At 49.9% G+C, this 21466-nt stretch overlaps 1 protein-coding gene across 1 annotated transcript; it reads right to left on the bottom strand.

The window, feature by feature from the left end:
- Positions 1-1573: 1573 nt before the first annotated feature.
- PLEK2 (pleckstrin 2) lies at positions 1574-17610 on the bottom strand. Its single transcript, XM_037031254.1, has 9 exons — positions 17371-17610; positions 8204-8368; positions 7086-7267; positions 5827-5918; positions 5366-5553; positions 5034-5135; positions 3877-3960; positions 2855-2933; positions 1574-2107 (listed from the first exon to the last, which is right to left on the bottom strand). The coding sequence occupies exons 1-9, from the start codon at positions 17410-17412 to the stop codon at positions 1980-1982; spliced, it is 1062 nt and encodes a 353-aa protein (XP_036887149.1). The 5' UTR covers positions 17413-17610; the 3' UTR covers positions 1574-1979.
- Between the last annotated feature and the right edge of the window lie 3856 nt (positions 17611-21466).

Here is a 21466-nt window from a genome sequence, read left to right as displayed (position 1 = left end):
TATCCCATGCAGGCCTTTTGGTCAGTTCTGTAACAGTTGCAAATTCATGACCCTTGCCAGAAAAAAGATGAATACCTCAGTGATATAAAGAAAGAATTAACTAAACTTAAGGCTACTGACCTAAAAGTATCACTTTCAAATAGGACAAGATACACACCCAGCTTCAAATAACTTGAGGAACAGACTGACCAGTTTATCCAAATCTTGGATCTCCCCCAGGAACCTCTTCTTTAAAAATTCACAAGTTCATCTCCGTCCCATTCTGCCTTTGACAGAGATCAGGTGGTTATTGACTCAAAACTGAACATTAGCAATAGTTTGGGTCTTACGCATAATTAGCTGAAATTAATTGGAAATGGCTAACAAAAAGTATGAGCAAGCAAAACAAGACAAACCAATACTTGGGATAATGGTTAGCTGGTGGGAACCGACCGACATGCAAAGCACCACATTATGCTAAGCAGTAGTTACTCAGCTGCTGTACTTTCCGACATCCTCGATCTAGCTGCTTTCACATCAAACCATCAAATTAAATTGGATCAGGATTTTAAAAAATTCAAATGCTAGTACCTTGACAAGAGTTGTTCCCTGATTTGCCTCAAGGTGACGGTCATCTACTTTTCAGTGCGTGAGGATTCTGCTTACTTTTCAGTGCGTGAGGATTCTGCTATCTCCTCTACAGTGTGGTGCAGTTGTGCCAATTTAGGGTCCGGAAGCCATCAAACCAAATGCAGTTGAATTCAGGTAAACACCTGTTGATATTCAAAAAGCAATAAACTAATTCCAGGGACGTTAGACCTTGGTAAAATGCCAAACGGAAAATAGGGCTTTAAAAGGCATTCTCCTACAATGGAAGGAATGAGTGAAAACCTCATTAGCTTGGAATTCGTGATTGTTGACGTATTTTAGAAGAGATTAAGGGAAGAGTTCAAACTATTGAAGAGGACAAATTTTTACTTAAAACAGTTTGAAAGTATCTACTGCCCTTAAATGTAAGTTACGCATCATGCCACTCACTAAAGGAAGCCCAAGCCCTTGTACTTAGCAAGAATGCTGACAGTAGCTTGTGCCAGGTTACTGTATACACTTGAACGCAATAAAAATGTTTTTAAAAGTATCATACAGATCTTTTCACTACTTCAGATTAACCTCCCAACCAGTGAAGCCTCTTGGTACCTGTTTGTCTGAAGGCCCACTTGAAAACCCAGATGTCATGCCTTGATTTAACTCTCCAATGTACATCTTTGTCCTTTCCAGAGCTCCTGCTCTGCGTCTTTCTAAATGCTATTTTCCATAGTGAAGCTATAATTTCACCTATCTTTTCCTTTTGGTATGTGTCTAACCTCTTCAAATGAGTCCCTGACTTCTCTGTGATGTGTAACACACAGGCTTATCTTTCAGAAGAAAACAATATTCTTTAAATGTTTGGCACAATTTTGCCACCATCCCTACTTTAAGATGAAGCACAACTTAATCACGGAGATCACTTGAGATGTCTTCATAATCACCTTGCTTAATTTGTATATCTTCAAGCATGAAAAAACTTTGAAAACTATGAAACTTGGTAAGGGAATTCTAATAGCCAGAGACAAATGTCAATTTTTATTAACTCAGAGAAGGGGTTAAGAATTGCTAACAGCATTTCAGAGAGAGCCACTGTGAGACTAGCATTTTATTTAGTAGTATAATGTGGCCGGTTAGTGTTACCAGGAAAACCTACTTTGGCGGCCAAAGAATGGCTGGTTGTGGTAATTGGCAAAAGTCAAGATGATGGCACCTAATGGCTGTTGTAGCATTTCCGGGCTGTTAACATAAGGGTGAGGAAGGAAGTAGCACCATTACTGACTGTAATCTAAAGAACTCTTCACCAGTCTCACTCTACAACAGCACAAAATGAAGTCTTAACACTCATTTCCAGGAAACCTTGTCTGTATCATCTGGTAGGTGGGAGGAATCCTGGTTGTCCCCTTGGGTCCTTGTCATGTTAGCTTTTTGATAGCTTGAATCCACTCAGCTCGTTCAGCCTTGCTGCTGGCCTGGATATAATAGTGTGTGTCATCTTTAGTAATGATTTTGAAGAGATTTCCCTGGACATTCCCTTTAACACCTAGGCAGAGGGGAAAAAAATCAGTGAGTGAGTATCCATGTCTGCTTTCTGCTGGAACCAGCTGAAAATCAAGTAGACACAGACAAAAACAAATGAAGTACTTATTAAATACCAATGTATATGGTTAAGGAATCCCACCGGATGCATGCTTTGTTCTTTTTCTCCTTTCCATTCCCTCTCCCTCACTGATGTCTTAAGGCCTGCCAGTGGTATATCAGAACATCCTTGGAAGCTCTTGGCCTGTACCCTACGCTAACCTTAGATCTACAATTTCATTCACATCAAAGATTCTATGTTTATGGAAAAAGCAGGCACAAACTTGGGATTTGACTTTAACTTCTTTGAACCTTAATTTCCACATCCATTAAAATGGGAATAATACTATCTTCTTGCCTCGGCTGGCTATTGTGAAATTAGTGTAATAACATATTAAAATGTGTTGCTAACCCTTAAACACTATGTAACCTAATATTATTCTTATTAGGTGGAAGCTTATGGGCAAGTAAACAAAGAAACTGAAGGGAAAGAATATTAATGACAAGGATTATACAGCTATAGTGTTAAAACACCAAGAATACATGCCCTTTCATTCTGAAACTCGCTTTAAAACTCACACATTCATCGTCTCATTGAGAAAGCCCTACTCAACTCCCATAGCTCAATCCTTCGTCAGCAGAGTATTACTGAGAGCACAGGAGGGAGGCCCCCGAGATCTACAGGCCAGAAGGGACCGAAGTTGCATCTTACCAGTGGGAATGCCATTGTCCTCCAGAGCAGACACGAGTGAACCACGAAGAGAAAACCCGCCCACCGGCCGGTTCTCTTCCTGCAGAGGAAAGGAGACCTGATTAAGAATTGTGTGGACAGACGGAAGGGAAGAGGTGCACTCTCGCCTATAACCACCCTGAGTCATGCGAGCCAGAGAAGCCAGCGAGAGTCACTGAAAACAGAGATGAGGCTGGACCTGGACATCACGTGGTCAGGTCAAAAGCACCAGTGAGGAGGTTTGGGCTTCCTCGTTTCCCACCAGCGGCAGCAGTGCCTCACCCCTCCCTGGCCCTTGGCTCTCACTGCATCTGAAAGGGCCCCAGGGCCTCCTTCAAGTTCCTTCACATTCTGGGCATAGGGCCTCGGTTCCTGACCAAAGCTCAGGGAGGAAGGAACCGAGCGGTCCTCTTTCAAAACATGAATGAAAACCATACATCTACCAGCGACAAGGCTGAACAGGCCAACTAAAAGGCCATTTTTCCTCTCTCTGGACCGGAATTGGATCAACTCAGCATGCAGTAATACTTACTATCTGAAACTCAGAATAGCAATTCTTCAATCAAGAAAAAAAAGAAAATTATTAAATTATGGCTTGAATATTATGTAGTAAAAGGAAGTTTACAAAACATTGGTGGGGACAAGAGCTTGAGACGACAGAGTTCGTGGAATCTGTGGACAGAAAGGGGTGAAGGGCACCAGAAGCACCAGGTTGGAGTCTGCCGGCCCCCCTCACCCTCCCCAGCCACATAGCAAGCTTTGAAGAAGCTAAAAGATGCTTTTCCTCACAAAATAATAAAGATCCCCTGAGCAGGCAAAGACATGATGAAAGAAAAGAGTGACTATACTTTGTATAAGAGAAGCTCAGTTTGGGGAAGGAAAGGCACCTTGTGGCAGAAGGTACAGTACAGGTGCTGAGAGCAAGCGAGCCAGCCGCCTACCACGCTTGGGAGAGAAGTCTCTGGAAATCTCACATGGGTACCATGTAAGCCCACGGTACTCACTTTGGAAGGGTCGTAGTAATGCAGGAAAGCCGGGTCCTTCCTCAGAACAAAGCGCCGCACCTTCCAGTTCTTCCTCTTGTGGCCCTGAGGTAAAGAGAGGGTGCAGGGCTCGCTGGGGACAGCTCTGAGTCCCCTCTTCCATCGAATGCCAAACCTCCAAGTCAGTTTGCTCCAATGGGACTACTTTCAAGAGCCTGCTGGAGACTTGAAGGTTGCAGCGACGTGTCATGGACCTCCCTGCTTGGTGACACTGAGCCAAAACACTGCCACATATAGTTGAGTTGACAAAGCCAAAGAGGCTCAGCACTGAAGGAAAGGGGGAGCATTACCGGGACATCGCTCAGGGCATAAGGAAGACGGGGGCACCAGGTGTCCACTGCACTGAGAGCTCATGAGCAAACTTGAACCCAAGAGCACCAACTTAAACATCAACTTAGTCCCCAAACACACCTACAGCTGCGTGTAGGTACGTGTACACATACATGGGAAGAACCACTTTAACATTCTGCATCAGAAAATGTAAATGATCAATCGGGTGTTAAAATCCAAATGTAAGAACAGCCTTTTTGTCAGGCACAGGTTGGAATGCCGCAGGTGTCACTGTGACAAGGTGTCTCCCATCAAACAGGGCTGCCCTCCCAGCCGTGGCTTGGAGTGGTGGCCAAGATCCGCTTTTAAACAGGGAGATTACCCAGTAAAATGTCATCTTCAACCTTCTGAAGTAGGTGGAGAAAGTACTTTTTGTTCAGAAAGTGTATCAAGGGGGTGTGCAGAGTCCCACGAAAGAAGGCAGAGACCCCAGAAAGCCTCAGGGAGCAGAAGGTAGCAAATGCAACCCACCAACCCAGAGACGGTGCCCTTCCAGACGAATCCGTGAACTGGGCAGGGATGCAGACGTTTTTTACCTCTTCCCTGAATACCCCGTTGTCTGGGACTGTGTGTGTGCATGTGTGTATATGTGGGGGTCACACGCATGGGGGCCATGGAGGCCAGGGCCACGGCCTCCAGGTGGTTGGCTGCTGGGCTCCTACTTTAGCTGATTCTGCTGATGGTTAGTGCCCTCCAGCAGTCTCAGCCCTCCCCAGGCCTTGGGGGAACTCCTGCCTCCTTGGAATCTGAGAAACATCCATCTCGCCTCTGCTCAGAGGCAGCCGTACCTGCTTGGCCAGATAGCCTTGTTTTATCACCATGCCACTTAACTCCATGGTGCTGAGATTCATTTCTTCCTTGGGACTTGTCTTCTCCTTGTAGCTCTCAGCCTAGTGGGGAGAACAGAGCTAGGACCCTGTCACAAATTGCCCCAGATGCAGGCTATGGGGCTCCCACAGGGGAAAGGAAAATCTTCCATATAGAAACCCACTCCATCTGGGGGTGAATCGGCACCCCCAACCCAGGGTTTCTCACCCATGACTGTGGACCCCCTGGCCTCCACTCTGCCCCTTCCCTTCCCTCTGCCCTGGTGGCAAGAGGAATATGTTCCATAACTTACAAACGTGTACAGGGCTGTGGAGTCGTCCAGGAACTGCTCGGCCAGATCCCCAGAGCGGATGGCTCCCATGCTTCGGGCACCCACTGGCCTAAGGAAGTTCTCCTCCATGAGCACAGAGGCCAGGGTCACGGCCTCCAGGCGGTTGGCTGCAAAGCTGTTGGAGATGAGCCAGTCCACCAGGGAGGAACCTGCATCATTAGGGCAAGGGCAGTGCCAGTCAGATGACAGGATACTGGCCAGCTTCATCCAGGATGCCTGGCTGTGACTCTCACTGACCTAGACCTCCCTAGCAGCCGTGGGGCTCTACACAAGAGCAGCCCAAAGGCCACATCTGCTACACAGAGCTGTGGCCACGCTCACAGCTCCTGCCTCAACACAAGCTGCTCAAGCACAGCTACGTCCCAGACCCCCATGCCCCAGGGTTCCACTGCCCAGCCTGGCCCCTGAGAGGGAAGGCTCACCTATGAAGGTCTTTTTGTAGGTGCTCCCTTGCTCCATGTTGGGGCTCGGCCGGATTCCACTGTTGCTGTCGTGCATCTTGTCCACGATACTACTATACGGAAGGAAGGCAAAGGAGAGGGGACCTTCATCACACTGCCAGATACGAGAAAGGGTCCAAGGGTTGTTGCTAAGGGTAGCGAGCAAGGGGCAAACAGTGAAGTACACATCACAAAGAAAGGTCAGAATTTGAGAGGTAGGATTTTAGATGATTTCTTTCCTTCTTGCTCATGGAAATGTTTGAATATTCCTATGCTACACAAGTATTGCTTCTGTGGTAAAACTAAAGAGCTCTGACGTTTAGTTTAAAAACAAAAGAATGGACAGTGATTCTCTGTGATCAAACTCCGCCAACCACTTCTCGAAGTCATCCATCACTTGAACCCACGTTTACCTGCCGCTGCTCCCACCTCATCCCCTCCTCTCACTGTGGCTGGGGATGCAGGTCAACGTTTCAGGGCCTGGTGCGGGAGGCTGTGGCGAGCCCGGGAATGGACCCACACTGCATCTCTGATGGGTCTAACCCTTCCGCTGCTCGGGAGATTGGGGGTGTTTCCTGCAAATGGGCTGTTACAACAGTTCCCATCCCGGGAACTCCTTTCATACGTCCCCACTTCGCAGTACCACCTCCACCCCTGACCTGCTTTCCTCCTGTTCTGTGGGGTGATTCCTGCCACCAACGGAAGATCTTTTTTCACTTTCTGTTTATGTACTTGGGCTGGAAAGCCCCATCCGATCACCTAAAACTCTAGCGCCACGTATGGCATGCAGTTGGCACTCAAGAACTATTTATTGATAGTTAATGAATGAATAAATGAGGAACACCACAGGGCAAGAATGCAGCTGCTACCAGAACACATCGTTCTTGCCACCAGGCTGCAAACAAGCCCCACGCCTGGTGCGTGGAGATTTCTGGGGGACCGAGAGGTATCCCTGCGCACCCTGGCTGAAGTTGGAGGGAGGCTCTCAACAACTCTGAGAGGGGCTGAAGCAGCAGAGGCCCCAACAGGTTATATAGGAGCAGGGTGGGTAGGCAGGGCCATTCTCAGGCAGAGAAAACAATACAAAGGGACACTGACAGCGAAAGGCACTGATGCACAATGGTAGCACCAGCCAGGCCTGGGCAGTGAGAATGAAGCCCCCTGCCCACTGTGCACACAGACGGGAGAGGCTGCAGCAAAGCCAGGGGGAGTGAGGGCGGGGGCGGGGGCCGAGCACTCACTGCAGGCTGATGTGCGGGAGCAGCTTGAAGGAGTTTCTCTGCATGTGGAGTTGCTGCACCTTCCCTGGCTGCCCAGCGTGAATGGCCCCTGTGATCTCAAAGGCCCAGGCGTCTCTGTCTTCCCGAGAACAGGCCTCCAGGAAGTATTCTGTGGATGTTCTCGTCTTCAGCTTAATGAGGAACTGCAGAGAGAGACATCCAGCAGCCTGTATAAATCTAGCAATCTTATTGGGAACTGAGCTTCGTTCCTCAGAGTTTTCATCAGTCCCTTCTCTCACTCAAAACCTTCAGTGGCTCCCCGGTCCCTCCACCTGGCCCCAGCTATCTTGCACTGCTCCCTCAGCGAACACTTTGCTCGGGCCACACCGACCATCGGCCATGGGCATCCTTCCCTCCCCGCGTACTTCTGCTCAAGACCTGCCCCCATCTGGAACGCCTGCCTCTCTCCTCTTTTAGATCCTTCCCAGATCTCTACTCCTCGCAAAGGCGTTCCTGACCCAGACCTCTCCCTCCTCTCCAGGACGCAGCATTGTCTACGGCTAATGATGGTTAAACCGACATTTGAAACACTGAGTGTTTTTCAGTTAACCACATGCTTTCATAGTAAGATTATTAACTCAAGAAGAAGCAATCTCACTGTTGTCTTCCTTGACTCCTCCAAGCCTAGCGAATTTCTTGGCACATACTGGACCTTGGGTAAATGGTTGAGGCAGACACTTTTTTGATGACAGGGTGGAAACTGCCCCTGACTTTCGGAACACGCACCCCTTGGGGACAAAAGTGATCATATTGAACCTCAAGATAGCAGTGATCACTCACATTTGTGTAGTGCCTCCTAGCCTGCAGTGTTTTGACAGGATGTTACCTTCGAGATCCTCATCACAGTCACAGGAGATAGTCAGGGCTTGTTTTTCATTTTATAGATGAGGAGCTAAGGCCCAGAGAGGTTCATTACTTGCCCAAGGTCACAGAGCCAGTATGTGGTGCAGCCAGGATTTGAACTGGGTTCTTCAGTGATAACTCAGCTCTTCCCATTACCCATACCACCTTCACCAAAGGGGCCAGAGGTGGAAGGGCCCAGGGCAGGGCAGAGCTGGGAAGCCGAGGCCTTAACTTACAGGTCGGTTTTCATACTCCAGGCAGGGGCAGGTGATGGTGCAGCCATCCAGAAGGATCTGGCCCTTGGGGGGGGTCACCTTCCGACCCCCCTCGAGCTTGTAGTACAGCAGCGTGTTCTGCCGAAGGACGAACCACCGCACCTTCCAGTTGTGGACGATGTGACCCTGCGGACAGACAGCAGAGCCCGGCACTGAGGCCGCCGAGGGGACGGCACTGTGTTCAGGGAGAGAGGCGCCCGTGGGACAGGGGGCCAGCCTGGGCCATGGCAGCAACTCTCCAGCAAGGGGGATAGCACTGTCTTTTATTAGTTTAAGTTAATTTTTTTATTTTGAAATAATTTCAATTCAGAAGGAAGATGAAGTTTTCTTACAGAACCATTTAAGAGGAAATTTTTAACATGATGCTCCAACACTTCTGAATATTTTATAGTGTATCTCCTACATAAAAAATGTTTCTGATAAAACCACAATACAACATTAACATAAGGCACTTCACATTAATATGTTGCTCTCAGCTACTCCACAAACCCAGTTCAAATTGTACCAATTGCCCCAATAATGTCTTTAATGGCCAAAGGATCCAATTCCACATCATATGTTTTATGTTTATTCTCATGAAGAAAGCACTGCCTATCTGGATCTGTTCATCATCTCCCTGGAGGGTGTAGCTAAGATCTTTGGCCTTCTCATTCCCACTTAGCCTTGTTTCTGGTTACAAACCTTGGAAGACACTGCAAAGTATACAGAAGAGAAACCCCTATTTTCAGGACAAAAGCCACAGCTAACATTCTGTATTTCCTTCCAGTCTTTTTGCCTTTTAGCATTTATTTTCCAGGCTTTTTTAAAGTCAAGGCCACATTACATATTCTTTTATTTCCCAGTTTTTGTTTTGTTGAGCTTGCTGAGCATTGTCTCACACTGTCAAATTTCTTTAGAACATATTTTTAAATGACCACTAAGTGGGGGCATTATTCATTTGTCAATCTCCTGTGTTTGTAACGGAGGCTGTTTCCTTTTTTTCAGTATTATAAGCAATTCTGCAATGCATATCCTTGCACAAAATTTTGATCTTCAGCTCCCATTTTTTTTCCTTAGGATATATCCCTAGAAGTCTATTTATTACTAGTCAAACGATGTGGGCAATTTGTAAAGCCGAAGCCACACACAGTCTGCTGGGGCAGAGGATGCTGTCAGTCTTACCAGGCTTGGCACAGCAAGCCTCAAGGGCAGGGCAGTTTGGGGGGGCCCTCAGGTCGGCCACAGAGCCAATGGATAGGGTAGTCAGATGAAGGCAGAGCACCTGTTCCTAGGTCAGAGAAGAGGTTGGGGGATGTAAAGGAATGGATTTAGAACCCACTCATGGAAGCAACTTTCCTCGCACATCTCCTGAGCAGAGCCCATCACGGGCTAGGTTCTAACCAAGAGAGATGCACTTTATCTCAACCAGAGACCATTCCCCCGATCCACTCATTTCCTTCCCCAGCACGTATTCGTTTCAAAGGCCCCTGCAGGTCCCACATGCGTGGTGCTGTGGCTATTCCACGCTCGGTGCGCACCACCAGGGAGCCGAAGTTGTACAGGGGAGCTGACCTTGTAAGCACTGGCCTGCACCAAAACAGAATTCACTGTGGCACCTAAACCAAGCTTGTAGCAAAGTGAATCTGACAAGAGCTCACTGCCACATCTAAGGGTCACCACACTGCACGGTGATCACGTCATTCACACGAGAGCGCTCAGGCAGCCAAGTGGGTTTCTATGTTTTCGCTCCCTTCATTCCGCCCAGTACGCTAAGCCCATGTGGAATGTAACAGTGGACAGCTTTCCTGGACACGGGCAGACATACTTAAAGAAACAGAAAAGATTTGGCTCCGATTCCTCAGCAGCTGGGGGTTCCCTGCTGCTCTCACCCACCCACGTTGCCTGTCCAGGTGATCGCCTACTGAGGGCCCTCAGACCAGAGTGAGCAGGAGAATGCTGGCGCAGAAATGGCAGCCGGTGCACAGGGAGGAGAACACAATCTAAGCTGATGCCACGGGTGCTGGTGTGAGGTAGAGAAGGAGAAAGGGTGAAATAATCTTGGTCTTTTAAAAAAGTTATTCTTAGAAAAAGGGGAAGGGAGGAAGAAAGAGAAGGAAAGAAGCATTGATGGGTGAGAGATACAGCGATCGGTTGCCTCTTGCACGTCCCCAACCAGGGGCCCAGCCTACAACACAGGCATGTGCCCTGACTGGGAATTGAACCAGTGACCTTTCAGTTTGCAGGCAGGTACTCAATCCACTGAGCCACTAATCTTAAATCTTAAAACAGAGGTGTTACAAGATGAATTATATCTTCAATGTTCACATGTTGAAATCCTAATCCCCACTACTCCAGAATGTGACTCTATTCAGATATAAGGCCTTTTAACAGGTGATTAGGTTAAAATAAGGCATGAGGTGCGCCCCATCCAATCTGGAAATTTGGACACACAGAGAGAGGTCAGGGAGACAGACCCGTGCACAGAGGAGAGACCATGTGAGGACACCATGAAAAGGTGGCTGTGTGCAAGCCAAGGAGAGGGGCCTCGGAAGAAACCAGTCCTGCTGACTCCTTGCTCTTGGACCCTAGCCTCCAGAACTGTGGGAAAATAAATCTCTGCTGTGTAAGCCATCCTGCCTGTGGTATTTTGTTACAGCAGCCCTAGCAAATTAAATCAATAGGGAAAGGAGAAAGGAGGCTGGAGATGTGACTGAGAGAAGTGTAAGTAACAGATGTTGAGCAGAACCAGCCAATAAGGGGATACTGTACTTTCCTGGACAAAATGCCACATTTCCCAGAATCCCTGGAGCAAGGGGAACAGGCAGGTGACTAAGGAGCTGCCAGTCCCTTGCATGGAGCATCGAGGCCTGTTTGGAAGCAACCAAACATAGGAAACAGGAATTTTTGGCAAGGACGTTGTGGAAAAACAGGTTCTCCTGTTCTGACACCAGTCCCAGGGGTATCAGGCACAAGTGGCAAACAGTGTCAGCCGTGGTTTCCACTAGAGACCTGCTGTTGAGGACTTCTGTCTGGCCACGGTGTCCTGCCAGGGGAGCATCCCAGCCAGGCCCTCTAGCCTTCCCAGCCATCCCTGACTTCCTTAATCTCGTCAGTCCTCATGAAACCCTACTGTTCCAACTCGCTAGGGGAGGGTGTGATGAGCCGCTGAGAGTCCTGGCTGCCGGCCAAGGAGACGGGCCTGAAGAGAGAGGCTGGCGAGAAAGGATTTGCTATGTAGGTAGAAAACCCAAAGCAGCTGGTGCCCCTCAGAACAATGTTCAGATCCTTCGACCCAGTAATTCCACTTACAGGGACCTGCACTGCTCATCGAGACACTTGCAGGATCATGACTCACAAAGGAAAACAATGCAAAATATCCAATGCGTAACAATTCTGTGTGGCTGCGGAGGAGGGGCTGCAGTCCTCACAGGCGGTGGGAGAGACCGCTGGGCAGTCCCCAGGAATCAGAGCAGCCACGGTCTCTGACATGAGCAAAGCACTTTTACTTCCATGACTTCATACACGTTACCTAGAAATAGCTCTACCAGTTGTATTGGAAAATCTCTGGAAGGGTATCCATCTGGGGTACCCTCTGGCATTTCAGAAATGCCAGTAGTCATCACCTCTGGGCACTGGGACTGGATGCGGTCAGTTAAAATGGAAACTGACTTTTCATTTTACACCCTTGAGTATTTTCCTAGTTTTTAAACATAGTATTATTTTTACAATGGGAAATGAATTTAAACCCAAATAAACAGAACTCCTGATAAGATGAGCAGGGAAAGCGTTCCTTCCTCTGGTCACTCAACCATCAGTGACCAAATTCCACCGGACCAAGCATGGTGCCGGCAGCAGGGCGGCAAAGATGAACAGCATTCTGACCCAAGGTGGTAGGGGAGACAGTGCGCTGGCTCCAAGACAGGTGACTGGTGGGGCCCCCACCACCATCCCCACCTCCCGGTGTCCACACGCTAGTCAGAGGCCGGATCTGTGGGATCAAGAAACTGTGGCTGCGTGATTGTCACTTCTGAGATTAGGCTGTGAAAGTCTCCGTGGCTGTAGTCTTAGGGTCTCTTTCTCTCTCTCCACCCCCAGCCCCCAGGGAAAAGCTAGCTGCCACATTGTAGTAGCCCCTGTGGAGAGTGGAGAGGTGAGGCCCTGCGGCCTCCAGCCACTGCCCACGAAAGTGAGTTTGGAAATGGGTCCTCCAGACGGTCAGGCCCCCGCCACACTGAGCAACGTTTTGGCTACAACCGAATGAGTCTCTGAGCCAGAATCTTGCAGCTGAGCTGTTCCTGGTTACCTGATCCTTAGAAGCTGTGTGAGATACTAAATGTTTGTCATCCTAAGACATTAAGCTGTGGGGTAATAGTTACTCGAGAAATAACTAATACAGGGTGTGATGCAGACCCCACAGAGGAGCTCAGATGGAGGACGGAGCTCATTCCGATGTAGTGGAGGAGGGTGGGGGAGGGCCTGGCAGGCTCCCTGAGGAGCGGAAACCGGGGCTGAGTCGGGAAGGTTCTGTGAAGTTGGCCAGGTTAGGAAGAGAGGCCAGAAAACTGCTGTGACTTCTGGAAAACTCCGAACAACTCTCTGTGGATGGAGTTCAGAGGCTGTGAGGAGGGGATGGGTGAAGGGATGAGGGCCCCATCGGGCCCCTTCAGGTTCTGTGTTGTGGCGTTTGATCTTTGTACTGGGGCCAGAGGGGAGTCTTCAAGGGTTTTTAAGGCGACGGATGCCAAGTGTGGCTCTCCCGTTAGAAAGGTCGTCTACCTCACTGCAGCAGTGCAGCTGAACGAAGTGGGCCACGCTGCAGCAGGCAGCTCAGTGGGCGGCCGCTGTACTAGTCCACAAGATGGGAAGGGAAGGGCATCGCCCCAGCTCCACAGAGAAGTCACACCATGCTCAGAGGGCGTAAGGAGCTGGTCCAAAGTCACCAGGCAAAGGGGGTCAAAGGCCAAAAATACAGTGCTGTCAACTGAACGAAGTCCACCACCTGGGCAGCTTCCTCCCTGTCTGTAAGTGCTTGGCTGGGTCCATAACCCAGCCCCACCATCGGTGTCTTAGGGCCCCTAAAGCTTCTTTAGGGGGAAGAAGAGTCTCTAAACTGGGATGGCAACTCTGGGCTGGGCTTGAGAGGCACAGAATGTCCCAGATGGAGGGGCCCTTTGAATAAGCCTAGGCTACTCCTAATTGCAATGATGAGGAAACTGAATCTCAAAAAGGCCTTGCCCAAGACCCTACGACCCCAAAGAAGCAGATATGCTACTTGTGATGAGTTGAATTCTGTCCCCCCAAAGGTATGGAAGTCTTAACACCTGGTCCCATTGAATGTGATCTTATTTGGAAAGACGGTCTTTGCAGATGTAATTGGACTAAGGTGAAGTCACACTGGATTAGGGTGGCCCCAATGACACCAATATGACTGGTGTCCTTATAAGAGGAAAATCTGCACAGGGAGACACACACAGAGATGGTCATGTGACAGTGGAGACAGGGATGGCGGAGATGCATCTACGAGGCAGCGAACACCGAGGATTGTCCGAGTGAGATAACAGAAAATGTGTGTACTGGTGTCTGCCCCCCGTTCCTGGTGCAGAGCTCAGGCACCTTTGGACTGTCCCAGGTGACAGCAGTGTCTTTTGTTCTAATGGGGCACTGCTGGGTGGGCTGCTGCGTGGGGGCCGATCTCTAGAAAGTCCGAGCCATAATTAGAAGTTTGGAATTTTCAGCCTCACACCCCTATTCTCTTGAGAAAGGGGAGGGGCTGAAAATGGAGTTCGTGATCAATCGTGACAATGGGATGAAGTCTCCATAAAACCGGGAAGTCCTGGCTGGTGTAGCTCAGTGGATTGAGCACGGGCCTGTGAACCAGACGATCGCGGTTCGATTCCCAGTCAGGGCACATGCCTGGGTTGCAGGCCAGTTCCCGGCAGGGGCCAGTTCCCAGCAGGGGATGCATGAGAAGCAACCATACATTGATGTTTCTCTTCCTCTCTCCTTCCCTTCCCCTCTAAAGATAAACAAATAAAATATATTTTTAAAAAAAAACGGAAGTACTCAGGGTTCAGGGGGCTTCTGGGTTGGTGAACACTGGGAGCGCGGTGTGCTCCGAGAAGGCCTGGAAGCTCCACGCCCCTCCCCACATACCCCACCCCCCGGGGAGGCATCCCTGCGGCTGTTCATCTGTGTCCTTTATCAGATCCTTCAGCAAAGTGGTACTCACACGCTAGTGTGTCCTTGTGTTATAGGAGCCACTCCAGCAGATTAATCAAATCCGAGGAGCGGGACATTAGAACCCCCCATCTAGAGCTGTTCGGTTGCACTAGCAGCTGAAGTGTGCGTGTGTTGGGGGATGGCAGTCTTGGGGGACTGAGCCCTCAGCCTGTGGAATCTGACACGGTCTCTGGGTAGACCGTGTCAGAATTCAGTTCAATTGTAAGACACCCAGCTGGTGCAGCAGAGAATTGCCTGGTGTGGGGGAAAGTCTCCACACATTCAGGGACAGGAAGTGTCAGAAGTAAAGTATTTTGTGCAAAAGTAAAGGAGACTCACCAGATAAACATACACTCACACAGTAGGAAAGAACTAGGTTTTCTCTACATACGAAGGAAAAACTGGGGGTTTTCTCCACAGCCTGCAAAGACCGACAGCAAAAGAGGCCAAGAAGCCTGAGCACCCGCGGGTTCGGGAGGAGCATGGCTCTGCCAACCCTTTGCCCCGAGACTTCCAGCCCCCAGAACTCCTTCCAGGCTTTTCTCTCCTGCATTTTTTCTCTCTTACATTTTTATTCCTTAAGTTACAATATTGGGAACATTTTAAGCATTGGCATAACCATAATCGACTTAATAATTTGTCTGTCTGGGGGGATATATGGGTAGTTTCCAACATCTCACTACCTAAATAACACTTTGTCCACACACCTTTGATGGGGTTCCCTCGAGGTGGAGTCCCACTAGGAAACTTCCAGGCCACGGCGTGTATCACTGCCACGTCACTGCCATGCCATTTTCTAAGGGTGCTGTTCAAGGGGTGAGGGGTAGCCATGCCAGAAGCACGTCCCGCTCTTCTGAAGGGAAAAGCAGTCCTCCCCATGGAGATCCTGGCTTCCTACCCCCTCTCCCCCCTTTAAAGCCAGACCTAGTGAGCACCCTGCGTTTTGCCTGGAGCTCTAGTTCTTTCTTGCCGGGGCAGGATTAGGAGCCAAATCCTTCATGCCCCTGCCTGCCCCTGCTTCACCCTCTCTGGGGATGACTCTTCTGTAGGCTGGGCTTCCAGCGTGAGCCCTGCTCCGACCCCCAGAACTGCAAAGCCTCCTACATCTGTGGGATCCCACAGGCCACAGGCCACAGCTCTCCAGTGGACACCGGGGCTGCCAGAAAAGGGGATATGTGGGAGAGAATAAGTTGAGATTGGTCACATGTGTAGGGGCATGGGGCCGCATCCCTCACCTTGCCCCAAAGGGTGTGGCTTCTGCCTCCCTCAGGGTCAGGCTCTAAACTCCTGTCTTTGGGTTTGGCTGTAATGAGCTTTATGCACGGGTTTTGGCCAAGCCCCTATTGTGGGGGGTTTGGGTCAGGCCTGCTGACTTCCCTCACTTCTCTGCACCCTGGACTCTGTAAGCTGGGTACCCAGGACTGGTACAGCCTGTACCAAAGACAGCTCACATCCTTCCTCATTTTTCATTGTCCCCTGATTGTGCGTGGTGACAATGGTGGGAATCCTGTAAATTAACCCCTGGGAACAGGGGGTGGCCCACAAGGGCCCATCTGAGGCGGTTTGCCCTCCACAGGCCCCTGCCAGGACCCAACTACCCCAACAATCAACAATGCCCCCCAAAAGCCCCTGTTCAACTCAATGCCTTCCCTCAAACTTCAGAAGCTTCAGGAAAGTAGGAGATCACAGAAGTTCCCCCATAGGTGGTCTGTCTGAGGTGCATCCACCTCTTAAACCGTAAGGGACCAGCCTATGGCTTTAATCACAATGGCATGAAGCAGGTATGGAATTCTGTACCTGCTCGTATCCAGTCTGACCCTTGATCTGGTATCAACCTCCGAGCAATCCTCTGCTTACAGTTCTGAGCAAACAGCACACCCGCCCTCCCATAACAAACAAAGTGTAACAGAACGTGGCTGCATTGCCTTAGTTGCCCTCGGACTGCCACTCAAGACTTGGGGACTGGTCTGGCCACCAGAGGAGGCAATGGGAGAGCTTCCTCCCAAAGCCCCGCACTGAACTAAAGGGCCAGAGGCTCCTCCCCAGGTTTTATGCTCCACTACCACGCTAGCGTTAAGTGCTGAGCGTGACCATCAATGCTGAAAGAATTTTAAAACATCAAACTTCCCTTTGTACCTCCTCGTGGTTCATTTCCACCTTGCCCCTGCGTGTCCATGTCGGTCTGCTCTCCTGCTGGCTGTGGGAAAGGCCAGGTGGGGTGGGGATCGGGGTAGCACTGGGGGTGGAGGTTCTGGTCCTAGCTGTTATTGGCCCTGGGGTTCTGGGCCAAGGAATTCATGTTTCTGGCCCTCAGTTTCCTCATCTGTGACCAGGCAATAATAAACACCCACCCTGTGGTGGACAGGAAAAGGTTTGGGGGTCAACCTGAGTTGTTTGACCCTGCTCCTTCCCCAGCTAGCAGCCTTTTTGTTTCGAGAAAGGGGAGGCCACGTGGTACGACCACCTGCATGGCGCTGGGAGGATTAAAGGAGGTAACGCCCACGAATGGTGCACAGTAAGCACTTAAGAAGCACAGGTTTCCTCCTTGCCCATGGGGGAAGGGTACAGGCAAGCATTATGTGGATGGGCACAGTAAACTACAGGGCACACTTATGCTGTTTTAATCCATCATATTTAAATACTATACTCCTCATATTTTAGTAAGTTGTTGTGGTGAAGATAATCCACTTTGTGGCCACCACCCGCACACCATCTGCACTAGCTGATCGGGACTGTCCCCTGTGCCTTGGCCCCTTTGCCATAGAAAGCCGACCTCCAACCACTGCCCACCAGCTCTCCCCGTCTCCGTGATCCCTGCCCGGAAGAGCCCCGGGCGGCCGTTCCGCCTTGTGGCTGGGGCTGCCAACCCTGCCCAGGTGAGCGGACGCCCTCCCGCCACGTGCCGCCCTGGCCAAGGTCCGCGCCCTCACCCTCTTGACGAGGAAGCCTTCCTTGAGCACACCGTCCTCCATGTCGCCACCCGCGCCGTCCAGGTGCGGTCTCACCGCGCCACACGCTCCTCCGCGCGCCCCTCTCCCGGGAGGACTGGCCTGGCCGCTGCGCGGACGCGCCCCAGACCCGGCGGGTGCCGCCTCCCTGGCCGGAGTCCAGAACCCAGGCTGCCGGGCGGGGGCTGGGGAGGAAGTGAGACGAGGCTGGGATTTCTGACGTCCCCCACCCACCCCCACCCCACCCACCCCCACCCCCAAGGAGTTCTGGTCAGTCCTCAGAGTACAGACTCTAGCGACCAGAGTCGCCTCCTAGAGCCTTCCCGCCCCTGCTCTCTCCGACTGGGCGGGGCGCCCCACCCGGGTGCCTCCATCCAGCTCCGCGCCGCTCACTACACCGGTCTCTGCCTGTCTCTTCCTTCTCCCACGGCCTCAACCGGGTGTCTGCCTGGCGCTTAGTGTATTGCCTTTGAGTAATAGTTATGGAATTAAACAGAACAGAAGGATTTCAAGGATTCCAAGCAGCGGTTTTTCAACCTTTTTCATCTCATGGCACATATAAACTAATTACTAAAATTCTGTGGCACACCAAAAAATAAACACTTTGCCAATCTGACAAAATGTTGTTGATTTAAACAAATAATAGTAACTACCTACCCCTTTTGCTCCAAAGTGACATTTTGAAAAATCAGGTGCCTATTCTTGTATATGGGGATTTCTGGTACCAAGAATTAACCAAGCGCACACAGACTTATTGCAGCACGTGGCCAATAAGATGAGACTCTTTGACATGACCTATGTGTTTACAGTTCAGACAGGGCATTTTCACACTGGACAGCTATTGTCTTAGCTGTTCTCAGTTTTTAAATTAGACAATCTGAGGAAAAATAGGTCAGTGCCCCTGACTAAATAGTCAGGCAGTGCCTCTTTTAAAAGTGTTGGGGGCACTGTAGTTGAAAATAGCTGATTTTAGTCATCCTCAAGGTCAATGGAAAAGGGGGTGTGAGAGCGGGTGGGGTGGCACCTGGCCTCTGGTGGGGGCAGAGAACGCCCCCTTAGCAAAGTTGGGGGCCCGCGGAAGCAGGCTCCATCCACCAGGGGTCTCTGCCCTCAGGACTCCTCTTCTTAAACAGGACCACAGCGAAGATTTCACCCTTAGGGGTGAAATGTAATGGGGCGCCACGGAGCTCAGTACTCTAGGTAGATAGCAAACACTTTAACACAACATTTTTTAAATGAAAATTAAGGCCAAAACCCATGCTGAGCAAAACACCACCATTTCGAAAGACAAGTAAATCAACAACAGATCATACTGGAGCGTGAAAAAAGGAAACCTCAGTAATGCTGGTTCCACCTAGGACGTAGTCATTTTATTCATTATTTGTGCTACCGCCTGAAGCTGAATTTTAGGGTGATTCACCAGGAAGAGGACAGGCCCCAAATGCCTCCAAGGGAAGAGAAGGCTCTAGACGGGGAAGAGGTGCCCCAGGCTATGGGAGGTCAGCTGCGCCTTTCAGAACTAGCCTGCGGCTGACACCTAAATCTCCGGGCTTGCCGGTGGGGATGGGATGAGGGTGAGGCTGCCCCAGAAATGGCCCACTTCTGCCTTCCACACCAACTGCCTTTCAGGGCTCCCAGCAAGTCCCAGCAGAGCCGTGCTTCCCCTTGGTTTCAGGATGAACGTCCTGCTCAGCACCTTGTGAAAGACAGGCCTGTAGAGGGCGCTAGGTTTTATCGGACACACAGCAGCTCCATGAGAATTCATTGTCCCTTCCTTTCTAGCCAAGGAAACTGAAAACTTGAAGCAGTTGAATAACTCGCCCAAGGTCCCCAGTTTTTAACTCCAGGGCAGCGTGAAGGCAGTTGCTCCTCAGTTCACCAGCAGGGAAGCGGAGGAAGGCACAAGGCCTGAAGCCATGCTGGGCTGAAACCCAGCACGTGAGAAGGTGGAATGGGAAATTCCCATCCTCTGTGGCTCTAACTATGGTCTCTTTTTCTTCTTCCAAGATGCCCGGAGAACAGGCTGTTGGCACAGAGGTTGTTTCGGCCTTACTCAGACACAACCTTGTGAGGCTCAGCAGAGGTGGCATTTTCTTGGGCAAGAAGGGTTCCTGAATGAGTTCACAGAAATGGGAAAGTGGGAAAGACTGGTTCTCTCTCCTGCCCCTACCAGAAGGAGCTAAGTCCTCTGTATACTTGGAGCCTGTGTCCCATCCTAGGATAGCCCCTGGGCCAGCCCACCGCAAGTCTGACTCACCAGACCCAGGGTGTGAGTCATACCCCCTCCTCCCCCAGCCACGGCAGCTGAGCCATCCGTCAACCAGGGAACCACTGACATAAGCCCAGACTCAACCACAGGGAAGAGGATGGAGACAGAGGAAGCAGATGGAAAGTAGTGAACAGCTGAGACTGGGGGAAGGGAGCAGGGAAGGGAAGGAAGCTCCTGACCCAGGAACTTGTCTGGCTCTTCCAGGCAGACATTTCTCCTTTCCTTCTCGGGCCGTAGACTGATGTGGAAGGGACCCTGACTCTCTCAGAAGGGCCAGATCATGTCTAGAATGTGTGATCTGTAGAGAGCTACAAAGCCAGGGTTTGGGGGTAGGTGATTCAGTCTGATGTTGAATTCCACCATTAGAGAGCCACTCCTTTAGATATAGACAAGAATCCCCTGTTTGAGATCCTTACAGTAGAGAAAGGTAATCATGGAGCCTTATTCACAATGTACACCTTGACTCAGTGAGTTGGCCAGAACCACAGAATCAGAACATAACCCTTGAATCATCAAATGTAGACACTTCGTTGTATAAATGAGCACCCCAAAACCCAGAAAAGTAAAATGATGAGTCTACAGTCCCGCAGCCAGTTAATGGCAAAGCCAGAACTAGTATATAGGCTAAAAGTGTAAGGGCTCAAAACCTTGCTGCCTGCCGGCAACGCGGGGGCTCCCCCCCACCACCGCCACAGTGGCCTGAGACAGAGCCCCACGGCAGTGAGGGAGGGACTGCGCAGGCCGGGGAGAGCTGCCTACAAAGTCAGAAAAGACCTTACACCACGCTTTCTGTTTTTCCAACCATGACCATAATGTGCACTTGTAATAGAAAATTTAGGAAATGCGGAAGTGGATAAAATCATTCAAATCCCACTTTTCCACCTTTTTCATTTCATGGCACACATAAACCACATTCACTAAAATTCTGTGGCATGCCAAATAATATATTTTTTACTGATCTGACCACAGTAAGTATGAATTTGACTTACTCACACTGGACGGCTTTTGTTGTGTTGTCATTCTTATTTTTACTTGACAGTCTAAGAGGAATGAGGTCAGTGCCCCCGACTGAGCAGTCAGGTAGCGCATGTTTTGGAAATCCCCGTGGCACGCCAGGGCGCTGTGGCACGTGGGGTAATAATCGTTGTCCTAGACAGACGGTAAATATTCTTACATGCACATACATACTTTTTGAAAATTTGTGCCCTACCTTTTTCACTTATAATAGTGAATACGCATCTTATCAAATCATTAAAAACAACGCAAAAATGTAACTTTAATGGCTGTATAATATTGTATCATGCCTGGTTCATAAGGTACTTGATCAGTTCCCTTCAGGTTGCGTTTCCTGCTTCATGGTTTACTGGTGTATGCTCTGCACACAAACATTTTGTCATGCCCTTGTTTATTTCATATACATACCTACAGCGTAGTTTTATGTCAAAGGGCACAGTCTCTAAAAAGTCTTGATACATATCACCACGCTGCTTCCTACAAATGTTTCACATGATTCCTCAGGTTTCCTAGAAACGTTTTACCAGGTATGTAGGATAAGACCAGCCTCAGGTGTTCATACCAACCTCAAGTGCAGCATTTCTGGAAATCTTTGTTGATTTTATCAGAATCAGTAGAGACCATCCCAACTGTATACGCTCTGTGTAATCTCTGTCGGGGCAATTCTGGGGGACTCCCAGGCATCAGGCAGCTGGAGGAGGCGCCCCTGAAAGAGACCCAGGACTTGCTGGGGAAGAGGGCAGTAAGAGGCCCAAGGCCAGATGCTACTCCCAGGGAAGGCAGGGTGTATGTGTG

The sequence above is a fragment of the Sturnira hondurensis genome, unplaced genomic scaffold (assembly GCF_014824575.4).
Source record: "Sturnira hondurensis isolate 20B ecotype Veracruz unplaced genomic scaffold, ASM1482457v3 Scaffold0021143, whole genome shotgun sequence".
NCBI lineage: Eukaryota > Metazoa > Chordata > Mammalia > Chiroptera > Phyllostomidae > Sturnira > Sturnira hondurensis.
This window is presented reverse-complemented; position numbering and strand designations above follow the sequence as displayed.

Excerpts from the sequence above, each read along its gene's own strand:
- PLEK2 (XM_037031254.1), bottom strand. The coding sequence starts at position 17,412 with ATGGAGGACGGTGTGCTCAAGGAAGGCTTCCTCGTCAAGAGG. Across the intron at positions 5,136-5,365 it reads CCACAGCCCTGTACACGTTT|GCTGAGAGCTACAAGGAGAA; the intron begins GTAAGTTATGGA and ends TCTCCCCACTAG. Across the intron at positions 2,108-2,854 it reads GGACAATGGCATTCCCACTG|GTGTTAAAGGGAATGTCCAG; the intron begins GTAAGATGCAAC and ends CCCTCTGCCTAG.